Below are 15,085 nucleotides of genomic sequence, written 5' to 3'. Positions count from 1 at the left end.
CAAATTATTCCATATGATTCTGACAGTGATTGCTGTGGACAATCTCTGAATTCATAAAATGCTTGTGTCAAATTTCAATAGGAGGTAAAATTATATCTGCATGTAAAAACTATTAACAAACTCCATACCTATTGGTGCTATATTAAAGGTTCTGCAGATTCTCACTAATCAATAAACAACAAGCTTTCCATCCATGATACACAGACCCTCACAGAGAAGAAAATGGGTGATTTTTAGGATTTTAGGATAAAAACAAGTGGGTGGCAAATTTGCTTTGAAATCCAGTTGGAAAAGTGCTGTCTGTTACATTCAGAGACTCATAAGCTACATATCCATTGGCATTCTATCTTTTACACAACTGAACATAACATCCCAGATCTTATGAAGCAGTCTGACCATATCACTATGAGAGCCAACGACAGAGAGAATCAATGTTTTCCAACACTAGTTTATTTAATCAATAAAACTCAAACAGAGTCTTGCACACCAATGTTATGGCCACTGTGTTCCCATTGAGCGTCTGGTGCGCGGATGCAGGTGGGAATGTCCAGTGCAGGTGACTGTGGAGTTTAACTGTAAAAAGCTGCAGAGGAAGGGTGGGGACAGCTTGGACTGCAAAACCTATAGTGGCGTTAACATCCTTCTTGAACTCTTGAAGTCTTCTTGAAGTCTTTAAAAAAAAAAAAAAAAAAACCTGCTTAATGTCAGATTGACTTTTTTCCAGGTTTCCTGCATCCCACAATCTTGCCATTTTCAGATCACAACCTTTGTGGTGATTGAATCAGGCGTACAATCAGATACAAACAGAGACAAAAAAAAAAAAAAAAAACAAGAAATTTAGCAGCAATTCATTCATCCACTGAAGATGTCAACACTTTTCACTCATTAACTTGTGAGATGACTCTGTTCATTCACCTTTAAAGACCACAGCCTGCCTCTGGTTGACATGTAGGGCTCTATTATCTGGAATCAATGTAGCACGGTGCATGGGTGCACTCAGTGGCATGCCATTTACAATTTAAATAGAACATACATACAGAAAGGAACAGAAGAGGAAAACCTGGTTTCCACCTCACGCATGATTAGTAACTGGCCAGCAAATGATGTAGAGCCTACAAAAAACAAGATTGGCTAAAAAAAGTCTCTGTATTTTTGCTTATTGACATGACTATATAACCAAAATAAGTGTTTTTAAAACATTCACATCTCATCCAATCATACTGTTTTTGGTAATAAAAAATATAACTTTCCTAATTGGTTGCTGGTTTAAACATCCATGCATAGTATGCTCTTTTTGAACCAACATTGTATTGTCCTGTAAATACTGCAGATATTAATGATTTATGTTGTTATTTTTCATTGTTACAATTGTACCACACCTCTGTTACAACTGTCCTACACATACTTTGCAGTTGTAATATCGGACAACGTTAACGTTTGTTGTTTAAATTGTACATTGTACAGTTTGTGATCACCTCAAACTAAATGTTGTTTATTTATTGTTAACTTATTGTTGCAGACAAGTGTACACTCTTTTTACTGAAATCTCACAGCTTTTGATCACATTCATTTTAAGTAATTCAGTAAAAATATTTGAAATATCTCCTTGATCATGGTAATGACATTCAATGATTATCAGTCATTTGAAATAAAGTATACAAGCCAAAAAAAATTTTTTTTTCTTTGCATGAATATTATCATTTTATGTCAGAAAAAATACTGGACAAAGCAACGTGTGTTCCAGCTGATTATTAAATTTCCACCAGTAATGCATTGCTCAACTATGTTGGTATGAAATAATACATATAGGAATTTGTAATGATTATTATTCTAACTCAGATGCTTTTTGTTTTATGTTGATATTACGTTTCTTACACATTAGATTTATTATGCCAAACATAGATTGTTGCAAAATACTGCATGAATCGTCAAACTTTTTATGAATGCAGTCTATCCATAATTTGTGCCAGTACTGTAGCTATCATTTTGACTACAGTCAATTAAAATGAAAAGATTATTCAAGTTATGTTTATTTTCATTCTTGTCATTACAGATGGGTGTAATAAAAAGAAGGAAATATAGTACCCCAGGAACCACAATGCAGTATAAGAATTCATAAACAATAATCCATAAAATAATAAAAAGACAATAAATGCAAAAGTATGCATTTTTCCTGCTTCTGGGATTTGTCTCAACATCAAATTGGACAGCATATAATCCACCAAAACCATTGATTGGCAAATCGAAATCCATGACAAAATTATTTTTCCAGTATGATGGCTTGCAACGTGCCATGCACTCGCCAGAAAATAGAGCCCTTAGTCATTTTGAAGGTATTTCACAGTACACTGAGGCATGATAGCTGAAGAATATTAAGCATCTGTACAGAACACCTGTCACGTCTCTGCAGTTCACATTCCTCAAAGCTTTGACTAAGTTTGGACCAAATCCCCACATAAAAATAGTTATTAAAAACAGAAATATGACACTGACATGCTCATTGGAGATATGGAGAAAAGGTGAATGGTGAGCATTCAAAATAATTCATTTGCCTTATGAATAATAATAATAATAATAATAATAATAATAATAATCTCCAGTTTTGTTTCTTTTCCCTTTTTCTTCAGACAGGGTACTATCCCTCCCCAGTGCAAATAAAATTAATAACAAATGAGAAAATAAAGCTTCATGCTCTGTCAGACACAAATAAGTAGTTTTAAATAACTTGAAAGAAAACTGACCGTCATAATTTTCAAGTCAGTCATTTTTTAAACTGACAACCTTGAAACAATACACAAAGTACAAGTAAAGTCATTAAGAAAAATATTTACATATTAAATATGCTGTTTTCTAGCTTTTCCTTTTTGTGTTTTGTTGTATATAATACATTTCCAAGTAATCAAATGGGAGCAGCTGACGTGATACAGAGACGGGTAGTTGGTTTTGTTGCATTGGTTATTCGCTTATCCCTTACCCAGCTAGATTTACATAGGCTACATTTTACAAATTATCCATTTGTACAGCTGGATAGTTACTGAAGCAGTTTTAGGTTAAGTACCTTGCTCAAGGATACAACAGCAGTGAATAACCCAGGATAGAACCTGCTACCCAACCAATATGCCACACTGCCGCCCCTCACTGCCATGTGTGGTATCATTATGAACCCCAGTCAACACATTTTTAACACTTTGAAAATAGAGGTGAGAAAGCAGGTAATACTTTACTTGGACAATACTCCAAAAGGTCTACCTAATGCTACCATACACCTGTCATAACCAGTCATAAAAGCATATTATAGCTTCCGACAAATGTCATGACATTGTTTCATTATCTGCAGGGATCATTTTGAAATTGTTATTTTGATTTTTTTATTGGTAAAATTCATGGTAAACATTATGACAGTGTTACGACATCTCATTAATTGAAAGATACTGTCATGGCTGGTTATGACAGGTTTTATACCATCTTTATGACAGGTTTATGGCATGTAATTCAAGTAAAGTGTTACCAGGAATGGTCCGGATGAGTAAATACCTCCTTTTTTTGGGGAAGGGTGTTGGCAGGTTCCTTAAATCTCTTTTTATCAGAATACTAAAAGGTCAGCCTGCTGCCTTACCCTGACATACAATACATTAACTTTATTTGTTCATTCCTCATTTTCTACGCCATGCTAAAACAAAATTTTTGCGTGTCACAAATTTAGGAAAAAGTCTTGCTAGACTGTCACTGGCTAGACAAGGAGGGGCAGGGGTTAAACGGCTGCTTAATCCAGGAAATGTAAATGTGGTGCATGTAGATGGCCAGGGGAGAGAGAGGGTGAAGGAGGAAGGGAGAGAGAGAGCGTGCAGAGGTCATGACAAGAGAAAGTCTGAGGAAACCGGAGGAGGGATGGCAGAGTAGAGAAAGAAGTGCAGTTCAGTATTCGTCCTGGTCGAAGGGCGGCTGCTCATCAATGTCCTCGTCCTCTGGTGGAGCAAAGCCATCCTGGAACACAAAGGACACAAACCCATTACATGTCTAAGAGATCACACATTTGATCACTGTATAATTACATATATGAACTTGCCAATATTGAGGTGTTTCACATAGAAATTGCACTTACAAGCCACAAACGCGTTTCAAAAACCGCGTTCATGCAACATCAGGCGTTTCGCTATTAGTAATATATTCAAATTAAACCTACCCACTGTCACATGCAACGAAGCTGTGACACAAATCACAGTTGCTCCAAATGTAGTTATTGTGTGTGCTTTCATTGTATTTAAGCGCAGGATCTAGTGCTCTGTAATTGTCATTACATGGGCTACAACTTGTATGTTTATCGAGTGGTGCCCTTTCACACACACAAAAGTGTGCTCCTTCTCAGTCGGTGCACTGATGGGAATTCGAAAACTATCAACTATGCCTTGTGTTGGGGGTCAGGAAGCGGAATGAAATCAGTATTTACAACACACACAGCTGCTGTTGCTTTACAGATGCATCTGGATGCAGAGACTTTGCATATTCCGGCATTGTCCGACATCCCCAAGAAGGCAAGCACAGAGCTGCCAAACCTCATACTCATACAAATTTATAAAACAAGTTTATAAAACTATGCCATAAGTATACTTTTTCTGAACTAAATCCCAGGTAGTGTACTTAAAAGTGCTCTTTCACTTAAATGTAAACTTTGATCATGGTTTTAAAGTACTTAAAAATGTTAAGCTATACGCATTCAGGAGATGCTTTAGGTATACTTAAAACAGGCCAATTTAGTTTTTATAAAGTATTTAAAATATACTTTAAAAATAAACGTGATGCTTTGTACATTTCCATACTACTTTTCTGTAAGGGGACACTTGAAATGAGACAGGTAGGGCCATGCTTCTGTTAGTGATTTATCTAAGATCTCTGTTAAGAAGGTGGCATACACTTAATATTTAATCTATATGGAAATCTATATCGTTTGGTAACTTCATTTTCTCTGTAACAGTTAGTTATCTAAAGGATGGGTGAGATCATAGAAGATTCTTTCTGAAGCATGCCTCCCTCTGCACAAGCAGAGGAAAAGCCATACTTTGAGGGAATGGGCTGTGTGAGAGGTCATCATACTTTTGTTTGCGATTTGAAAGCAATGGATTTTCATGAAATGCCTTTTGAGGAGATATTTACGGTGGGTCTGAAGTGCAAAACACAAAAACAAAAAGAAAATGCAAAAACAGAACTTTCGGCCCTGAGGTGCAGATGCAACATACAAAAACAAAAAGGAGTGGTCCTGAGGTGCAGATGCAACATACGAAAACAAAAATGTGCAGCCCTGAAGTGCAAAACACAAATACAAAAAGAAAATGCAAAAACAAAAAGGATGTTTGTTTTTGTATGTTGCATCTGCACCTCAGGGCTGAAAGTTTTTGTTTTTGCGTTTTCTTTTTGTTTTTGTGTTTTGCACTTCAGAGCCACCGTAGTTATTGCTGTCTGCGAGTGAAAATCCTTGCAAATCGCTTCACATTAAGGAGCCCGATTCACATTAAAGATTTCATGGCATATGGAAAACAGAGGACGGTTCCCCAGAGGTCTATAAAAAATTCTCCAATGTGCCAGTGCTTGCTGTGGCCAGTAGCAAAACAGGAAGCCAGGTTACAGTCATCTGCATCATCTGCAGTGAGCTCGGTGTGGTGGCAGTGGTGACTGGTTACCTCTGTGGCATACAGGATGTCGATAATCTTGCCGATGATGGGATTGTTTTCACTCTCGTGCTCCTGGCAGATGAGCTCGATGTCCCGTAGCTTACTGAAGTAGAAGTCTCTCTCCTTCTCCAGGCCATCCACAGTCAGCTTAAGCTCCATTAGCTTCAGAAAAGCGATCACATTAAAAAAAAAACAGGTACACAAAAAACAGATCATACTTGAATTACACAACTTTTAATCCCCTTTTTATTCTTTTGCAGCTATTTTGATGTGTCAAATATTACTATTTTTATATTAATGCTCTGTTTTAGTGTTTTTTACTGCAGTCATCCCCAGTTTAAAGATTTGTCATGGTCCTGTTTTCCTGTCTGTGTTTCCCCTGTTGGGCCGCCAGATGGCGGCACTTCTGTTTTGTGTCCTGCTCCCCCCCTGTTAATTGTATGATTGTTTCATTGTCTCGTTATCCCATCATTGTTCCCACCTGTCTTATCCCCTCCTTCTGGTTTGATTGTTTTTTGAGTTCACCTGTGTCTTGTTACCCCTGTCTATTTAAGTTCTCTGTTCCCTTGACTCGGGTGCTGGTTCCTTGTGTTTGTTCCCGACTTGTGTTTCCTCAGACCCATTGTACCTCCCTGCGTTTTTTACTTGTTTGTGTTTGTTTCCTGACCATATGTACCTGCCTGTGTTTGTTTCCGATGTTTGTTTGCAAACCACCGATGATACCTGCCTGTTTTGTTTGACCTGCCCTTGTGCTCTGTTTGACCTGCCCTTGTCCTCTACCTGCCTGTGTTCTGCCCTGCCCATGTTTGTGAGTTCCTCTTGTTTTTTGTTTTATTTAGATATTTTTTGAGTTTGTGTTTTTGCCCTTCGTGTCCTTTCTGTTCCCTGTTTGTTTGCCTTATTTAGATTTTTTGAGTTTGTGTTTTTGCCCTTCGTGTCCTTTTCTGTTCCCTGTTTGTTTGCCTTTCTGTAAGTAAAGTCTTTGTTAATTCTCTCCCTTTTGAGTTTCGTGTTTTTTTCCACTCTGCGCCTGGGTCCCAGCACCCGAACCGTTACAAGATTACCTGCTCCCGACATCCATGTGTCTAAATTACAAACCTGAACTACACAGCACATGAAACTCTCTGCAAGCATGACTTGAATTTGCTGGTTTTAAATGTGCTTTTAGACACTTTGCATACTTCCCTAGATGTGCACATTGCATGGCATAGTTAAAATTATAAGATACTATATTAAGTTACCTTTGTCTGTCAAACTAAAATGGGAGCATTGGCTAAAATATAAACTGCAAGCAAATGAAGGACACCTCCAGTGTTATAAAAAATCAGTGAGTGGATCTCCAACATTTCCTTGGTGTTAAGTGTCCCATGTGTCTATAATGTGCCAAACAGGGGATGGGCAGATGTGTATGTGCTATTACTCTTACAAAAACGTTGCATGTGTTCAAAAACCACATGTGAACACCCAACATGTGAAGTGTACACATGTGAACTATGAAAATAATCATACAAAATAAGAGTAGAAAAAGGTAACCTATGTTATTTGAAGTCACATGTTTTGTTTTCACATGTGAAAATAGTATTCCACATTTCAGAAAGTCAGTGACGTGGAAATGTGAAGCTGAAAATGACTCAATGTGGGAATGTAGCCTATAGACATAAAAAAGTGCAATTATATCCCCTGTGCACAAGACAATGTTCGGCATCCTTCTGTATTGAGTCGGATGGAACAAAGAAATATTGCATTTTGCTAAATATTTGGACAGATTTCTTGCCTCTGTCCCAAAACTTCTCCAGTGCTATTGCAGTGCAACTGCCTTGTGCCATGGGAGTTTTACAGGGAGTTTTGTCAATTTAAGTGTGCAGACTTGCTTCAGGTCAAAACCCCTAAAAGCCTCAATGGTTGAAAGAAACGTGGTTTCTTATGGAGGTTGAAATATGTTGTGAGTTTCTCAGAGACTTCTCTGAATGTTTTCTGTGCTGTGCTATGCTGTTCTGCGATTATGCTGTGCATCTGCTGAGCCAATGCTTGGTATTGATGTTTTAGTTGCTTAATGTTATTGTACATTTCATGTATTCTCATTTAAATGAGTCCTTTGCCATGTTGCATGCTTAATGTGAGTTAATCCCCTAAATTCTGGCTGCATAACAACTCCCTGAGCTGTGCCAGCTTGGTGAGATGTTAATCTCGAGGTCCACAGATCTGGAATAGAAGTTGAGGTCTTGGGAATGATACAACACAGAATACTGTCTGCCCCATCTTGCATTCCATGGCTCAGGTGGGTGTTTCATCAATAGATATGAACCTTGCTCTGTTATTGTGTTCTCACCAGTGCCGTAATGTTGGCATTTCAGGTTAAATACACAACATTTGGAATCAGACCTTTGAGGATTTCCTGGCATGTTTCCAACATGCGACTTGCATTATTCGAGAAGAATGCAGTCACGTTGTTGAAATCCTACTCAAAGTCTAAAAGGCATTTCTTTATGCCATCTGCAACTGAACGAGAATTTCCAGTATAGCAGCAAGGTACAATGACTACTTTCTAATGTGATGTAATTGATTTTCCTTGCAAAACAAATACAGATGCAAATCATTGTCTGTGCCATCTGTTTGACCCCGTTGTGACTGCAGACATGCCTTTAGCTGACTTCACCTGCTTTATTTTTTCTTTATGTGTATCAACAGCCCATAGCACATTTACCTAAGCGTTTTGCAGAGGGAATTGACCTGCCATCAATTACATGCTTTTTGAGAGACGTGCTTAATTTGGGGTTATCCAGTTTGTCTAGCGCACTCAAAAATACATTGGTCAAAAATCGTGGATAACATCCATCGGCCACTTAAAGCTGTCTTGCGTCGTACTCACAATGATTCTATCTGGCTTTTAGTCTTCGTACAAAAGCTAATTTTATGTTTTTTGATTTTACATGTGTTTGTGTGTGTACTATAAAACTATTAAATATAAATCTTGCTAAAGTGAAATATCCTTTTATTTTTCAGTGTCAGGATTTTCAGAGTCAGTGGTTTCATACTGTCCATGGTCCAGTTATGATACTTCTACACATAAACAGCAAAATAAGTGTTAACTCAACTCTGATGGTGTACATTTGATCTCGACTCATAAAGACTGTGTTAATGTTGAACTAATACCAAGCACTTTACTTTAGCCTTCCTCAGGATTCTACCTGTTGATTTAGTTCCATGATTTCAGCATCGCTGCCCCCATTTCTGGCCATAGAGGGATTCTTTCTTATGCCCGTGGAGGGGGTGGAGTTGAGGGCCCGCTGCGGGGTGGGCATATTCTTGGGTACTGTTGGTGATGTCCTCTGTGGCACTGACAGTGGGAAGAGAAGAGTGGCTGGTTAGCATGCAGCCTGATATATGTCAATATTTCCAACAGACCACAAAATGCACAACTCATTCATACTGTGAAATTGTGATTGTGGCCACAATTTTCTTTTATCTTTGTTTGACTTTGTTTTTATTTAATCTATTTTAGCTCTTTAAACACAACACCATACACACTAAACAACACATCCAACTATCTATGAAGTTTGGCTCATTTGGCTCTTCTGTGAATGGCAGTGCAGATGTTTTTCAGGTCAATGGTCACATAAGAGTGTGACTTAATGGACCACATAATGAGTGGAGCTACCACATGGTGAAAATCAAACACCACAGCTAGTCCAAGTCACTCATGAAATCTCACATTCTGGTCAGTACAGATTACATAAAAATCCATAGGCCACCGCATGCTCCAGGCCATTTCAGGAAGACGTGGCAGAAGCCTGTATTTTCACCCAGAATGCCATTAGGTGTTTGTGTCTTGTGTTTGTGCAGAAACACACTCACATTGATTGGGGTTTGGTGCCATGTCCTGGCCCTGCCTTGCTTGCAGTGGATCATACTCCTTCCCATCATAATTGGCATCGAATAACTTTTTGAACCACTGAACAAACTCGAAGTTGTCCTGGAATTTTCCCTTCACCAGTTTTTCAACCGGGATTATCTGTTGAGAAAATAAAAAGGGAACAGAGGCCTCCTCTCAGTCCAAATGCAGTGTGCTTTGTCCTTTATACACTGTCCTCAACTTAGGGATGATGAATACCCATGCATATTAGGTTCTAGAGAGTTGAATTTCATGGTGTTTTAGTGTAAGAAATTGACAGAAGAATAATTCACTCTAACACCACATACACTCTTACATTCTGTCTTTAATTGCAGAATTAATTTTTACACACAAATCCAATGTTTACATGGGTTCAAACAAATTTTTGTTTGCAGAAGTTCTGCTACAAAATGAAAACCATGAGACTGGCTCTTTCATTTAATGTGAACTGAATATATGTGTGAGTATGTATGTGTGTGTTATTTTGGCTTATGGGGGCTGCTTAGTGTCTCATCCTGTTAAGGGAAAGCACTGTTTCAGTGCTTGGATTGGCCCACCAGTCTGGTTTTCAATCTGGACCATGCCGACTGTGGAAAGCATTCCTACAGGGAGACACACAATTGGCTCTAGCTCCATCCAAAGATGGCTGGGTAAATCAGTCGGCTGGTATTACAGCATCTCATCACTCAATAGCGACAAATCTGCCTGTTGAGCTGAATATGAAGCACCTTCCTCTGACCCATCTCTGTATGAGTCTCACTTGCAAAATTAGAACAGATAAAAGACTACATGTGCTTTGGAGGAGAACACATGCTAGTCTGCACTCTCTCAAAATGACAGCAGAAGTCATATCAGTGAGCACTGATATATACACTGCCTGGCCAAAAACAAAGTTGTACACTCTAATATTTCGTTGGACCGCCCTCAGCTTTGATTGGCATTGTTTCGACAACCTTATGCAACGTCACAACATTTATTTCCGTCCAGAATTGCATTATCTTGTATTGACGACGGGAGTCAAACCACTCCGTCAAGTCTTCTCCAGCACATCCCAAAGCCTTTCAATGGGGTTAAGGTCAGGACTCTGTGGTGGCCAATTCATGTGTGAAAATGATTCCTCATGCTCCCAGAGCCACTCTTTCACAATCTGAGCCCGATGAATCTTGGCATTGTCCTCCTGGAATATGCACATGCCGTCAGGGAAGAAAAAATCCATTGATGGGATAACTTGGTCATTCAGTACATTCAGGTACTCAGCTGACTTACTTTTATTGCTGCATAACGTAGCTGAGCCTAGACCTGACCAATTGAAGCAACCCCAGATCATAACACTGCCTCCAGAGGCTTGTACAGTGGGCACTGTCCAAAAAATCCAAACGGTGACTTTTTTTTTTTGTCCAGGCAGTGTATATATATGATCAAGCATTCCTAACTGCAGAGAAGAGAGGGGAAAATCAAGTTATTTTTATTTACAAGTCCTACCAGGAACATGAATGGTATTCACCGCACATAGAAACCAACTACATATAAAATATGACAACCACTGAATATCTGCCGTTGCAGTTCACAATGCATAGACTGGCTTTGGATAAGTGATGAACAGACACTCACTTTATCGACGCTCATTTTCTTGAAGGCGGCTTGCAGCACTTTGAAGTTGTGTATGTACTCGTGTTCCAGCCTGGCCTGGAATTTGACTTTCTTCAGAAGGACACAGCCGGGGAAAAGCATGTCCATGAACTGGCAGTATGCTGCTCCTGAATAAGGAGAGACAGGCTTCTGGATAATGCATCTGTGATACGACATTTGCTTATTTCTAACAAGTTTTTACATATTAGTCTGAACTACAAGTATAGGTGTGTGTGTGTGTGTGTGTTGGCTGAAATGTTTGGTAATCCTAACAAGAAGCCTTCTGGTCAAAAAAAAAAAATATTCAAAGCTTTGAAAATGCTTCATGTTTGTGTGCATTTTGTTTGTAATGAAATGTGAAGACACGGAGTGGGGTGCATGGACGGCGGTGATTGGGGATGACCCCCACCTGAACACAGCTGCTCCACCTTGGTGTAGGTGAGCTGCAGGGAGTCGTTGACCCACGCCAGCATGTCATGTCGACTCAGGTTATCAATGGTCACAGAGGTGGAGTACACATTCACTGCCATCTCCCAGCTGAAACATACCAGGGGTGCTCGTAAGTAAAGGATTTTAAGGCTCTAAAAACATGCAGATTCTTGCCAGTTTCCATCCTGGGGAAGCTGAATTGAATTTAAAGTTATCAATGCAGCATTAGAAATGATAAAATCAGCTTAACCTCCTAAGTCTTGGTATGCGATCTCTGTGTTCCAGTTATGGGGCTCCAATTGGCCCTTTGTAGTTAGGTTGGGGGGCATTGGCCCTCTAATACAACTGCTAAATAACGTAATCAATTCCATTAGCTACAGCTTGCATTTATCTGGAATATTACCCCACAACCGATGTATCCTATCTGTGCAGCATATATTCTTGGCCCTGATACACTGCCTAATTAATTATTCCACTCTAATTTGTGCCATACCTCTTTCAGGTTATCAGCACTCAGATGAAATCAGAACTTATTTATGCATGATTATCATGTGTCTGTCACACCACTGATTACCACCTGTGCAGAAAATCATAGACTGTAATCCAGATTTGCTCAAGGTATTGCTGCTTCATGTTTGATGTCTCACTCCTGATGAGGTTGATGAATAAAATCATGTGATGAATATTACATAACTTCACATTCTCAGTGTACTTACTACTCTATATCAACAATGGCAATGAAAATGCCTCTGAACACTAACAATGTGCACCCTTGGCAGTATTTTGCTGTGCTCTACAGTAGGTACTCTAGGCCGATGTGGATGTGTGTTGTGGGAACTGGACTTAAAGTCAAGGCAGCTGCAGTTTCACCTATAAACAGTAAGTATCCTACTGTATTAATTAGACAATGTGGAAAACTGTAGGAGCTCTAACCTAAACAAGGCTGCTACTATGTGTGTCTACTGTTTGGCTACATCATCATTTAGCTCTCCCAAGGCTGAAATTTTCAACATTTTTCATATTAATTGCTTTACATTTTGGCCTTTAGCAGATTCTCTAGACCTGAAGTGATTACATTTTTACATACAGCCCATTTATACAGCCAGTCCATTTATATAGCCAGACATTTCACTGAAGAAGTTCAGGTTAAGTACTATGCAGGGTACAACAGTGAATGACAAGCCCAGTTCTCTAACCATTACTGCTTACTTCGCAAGTTACACGAGGGAGAGCACCATTCAGAAGGAAGAAAATTCATACCCTGAAGAGGACAAACCAAAGATTTTATAGACCAACAAGATGCTCACCTTCATGTTCTTTTCATAGAAAGCACTGTCTCCCTACTATTGAAGCCAAAATATTTCAACTGGAAATTGGCTATTTATGAACTGTAAAATTGCATCAGAGCCTAGCCAAACCTCCCGTAGCTGTAGGATGTATAGAGGATGGACGAAATACAGGAGCTGTCCATCTGTTTAGTCTATAAAATCTTTGATTATACAGCCAGTTGTTAGTAGACCTCAGAATATTGGAACATCTGCAGGTGAGATCAGGCTATTTAGCCAGATCTTGATCTTTATTTAGCTCTATCTAAATAATGAAAATACATTTTGAAAAAAATAGCAATGATGAAATAAAGATGATGCACAGCAGACCAGCAGTCTACACAGATAGAGTGATGGATAAATTGCAGACAACTCAGCCAGTGAATTTCTGACTGAGAGGACGCAAGACACCACTGAGTGAGATAGGGCTACAGAGGGCTGCATAGTGGGTTTGGCTGTTTGTACAACAAACACAAGCTTAAGATGAAGAGCTTTTATAATACAGCTTATATCATGGACAAAATTGCCCATGGACAAGTATGTTGGTGAGTTTTGCATTGTAGAACAGATAAGACAGAGCAACTGCATTGCAGCCAAGAACATCTGCTAAATTTCAGTAAAGTAAATAACTGAATTGCTTCAAAGCACTTTCCTAGCTTTCCTAGCATTTTATCTAAATCTTTACAATTAAGATTGAGTTCACTGTTTGTGATTTGAGCTGTACGACAGTATGTTCTGATGTATTGCTTCATTCTCAAGTGATGTGGGATATCCCCATAACTTATCAAGGCCAATGTATTTATACATCTATTGATTCACTGTTGCACCAGAGATTCATAACCCTGCTTAACACACAATGTATGTATTTCTTTAGAATGAAATGTGAATTCCCTTCAGTATCTCCCATATATTCATTACTTTGTCCAAATCCAAACATCTATCAACCATTCTGCAATGTTTAATGCCAGAAGAATGGGTTTACTTAGCCCCCTCATGTATCACCCCCCTTTTTTAACAAAAGCCTGAAAATGGCAGGCATACCGATTTCACCGTGATGTGCGTTGTCTGTGTATTTCAAAATGCAAAGAAGGTGAGGTCCCCCCAAACTTATTTTCGAACCCCAGGTGTTACAAAATAAGGAACTGTTATTGTTAAACAATTTATAGATATCGGAAAAAACAGAATGAATGCACATAAACCGATTTGGGACTTAAGGAATTAATGGACTTAAATTAGGTTACTTACCAATTTCCAATGACAATCATAAAATGACAACACATATATTTTCATTTTTGTTAGAATTTTATAAAGGTTTATTACTTTTTATAACCTTTAAATAACAAAGACACATGTAAGTTCCCCTCCCCTAGAGTACAGTACCTTTGTAGAGAGTGTCTTGGAATGATCAGTTGAAGTGTTTGATTCCTGTGGATACAGGTGGAACCTAAAAATTAAGAAAATGAAAGAAAGAAAAATCACAACAAACCACTTCTGAAACAAGACAGACTGCATCATTTCATATAACAAATAACGCAAAAGTTTTTGCTTATTTTAAAAATGATTATTATTATTATATTATTATTATTTCCTTGTAGCATAAGAGAATGCAGACCTCAGTAGTGAGTTATTATTTAAACAGAAAGATGCACTTCTCACAATGCAATGGAAATATGATGGAATATTATTTGATTATTCAGTCTTTGGAGCCAGAGACAACATAATATCATTTTACTTAAAATGTATTTCAGAATTCAACAGAAAAAAAAGACTGCTGTAGCTGGCTTGACAATATACAGTATACCAAGAGCACATCAAACATGTACAGAGCAAAACAAAGCAAACCTTTAAAACATATCCCATACCAAAAAGAAATATATTGGCATATATTTCCATATATTCATAATGTATGTGCACTATATGTCAGTATATGTTCATTCCTGTTCAAATATATTTCTTATATTCAGAATATACAGAACATATATTTGAATATATGTTTAAAATATGTCACAGTATATTTTGGTTAGAAATATATGGACAAGAATATATGCATAAATATATGGCACAGTACATTTTGGCTAAGAAATATATGGACAAAAAATGCAAAGGTATACAATTAGCCTACACTCCTAGCTATGAAATGTACA

The 15,085-nt window shown here is 38.2% G+C and overlaps 1 protein-coding gene across 8 annotated transcripts in view; it reads right to left on the bottom strand.

Annotated features, from left to right (window-relative positions):
* Positions 1 to 428: 428 nt before the first annotated feature.
* Positions 429 to 15,085, bottom strand: part of LOC135254212 (microtubule-associated protein RP/EB family member 3-like) — a 28,076-nt gene continuing 13,419 nt past the window's right edge. For 7 of the 8 annotated variants that reach the window (XM_064334319.1, XM_064334308.1, XM_064334336.1 and 4 more), the window contains 7 exons: positions 14,322 to 14,385; positions 11,597 to 11,724; positions 11,170 to 11,315; positions 9,522 to 9,678; positions 8,855 to 9,003; positions 5,676 to 5,828; positions 429 to 3,984 (listed from right to left, as the gene is read on the bottom strand). In XM_064334319.1, the coding sequence (XP_064190389.1) occupies positions 3,916 to 3,984; positions 5,676 to 5,828; positions 8,855 to 9,003; positions 9,522 to 9,678; positions 11,170 to 11,315; positions 11,597 to 11,724; positions 14,322 to 14,385 (866 nt within the window). In that variant the 3' untranslated portion in view covers positions 429 to 3,915. Of the gene's footprint in view, positions 3,985 to 5,675; positions 5,829 to 8,854; positions 9,004 to 9,521; positions 9,679 to 9,865; positions 10,991 to 11,169; positions 11,316 to 11,596; positions 11,725 to 14,321; positions 14,386 to 15,085 lie in introns of those variants that run through there. The other variant, XM_064334362.1, reaches the window with a different exon arrangement.

This window comes from Anguilla rostrata, chromosome 1 (genome assembly GCF_018555375.3).
Source record: "Anguilla rostrata isolate EN2019 chromosome 1, ASM1855537v3, whole genome shotgun sequence".
Lineage (NCBI taxonomy): Eukaryota > Metazoa > Chordata > Actinopteri > Anguilliformes > Anguillidae > Anguilla > Anguilla rostrata.
The sequence above is the reverse complement of the archived record's forward strand: the minus strand, read 5'-3'. Positions and strand labels throughout refer to the sequence as shown.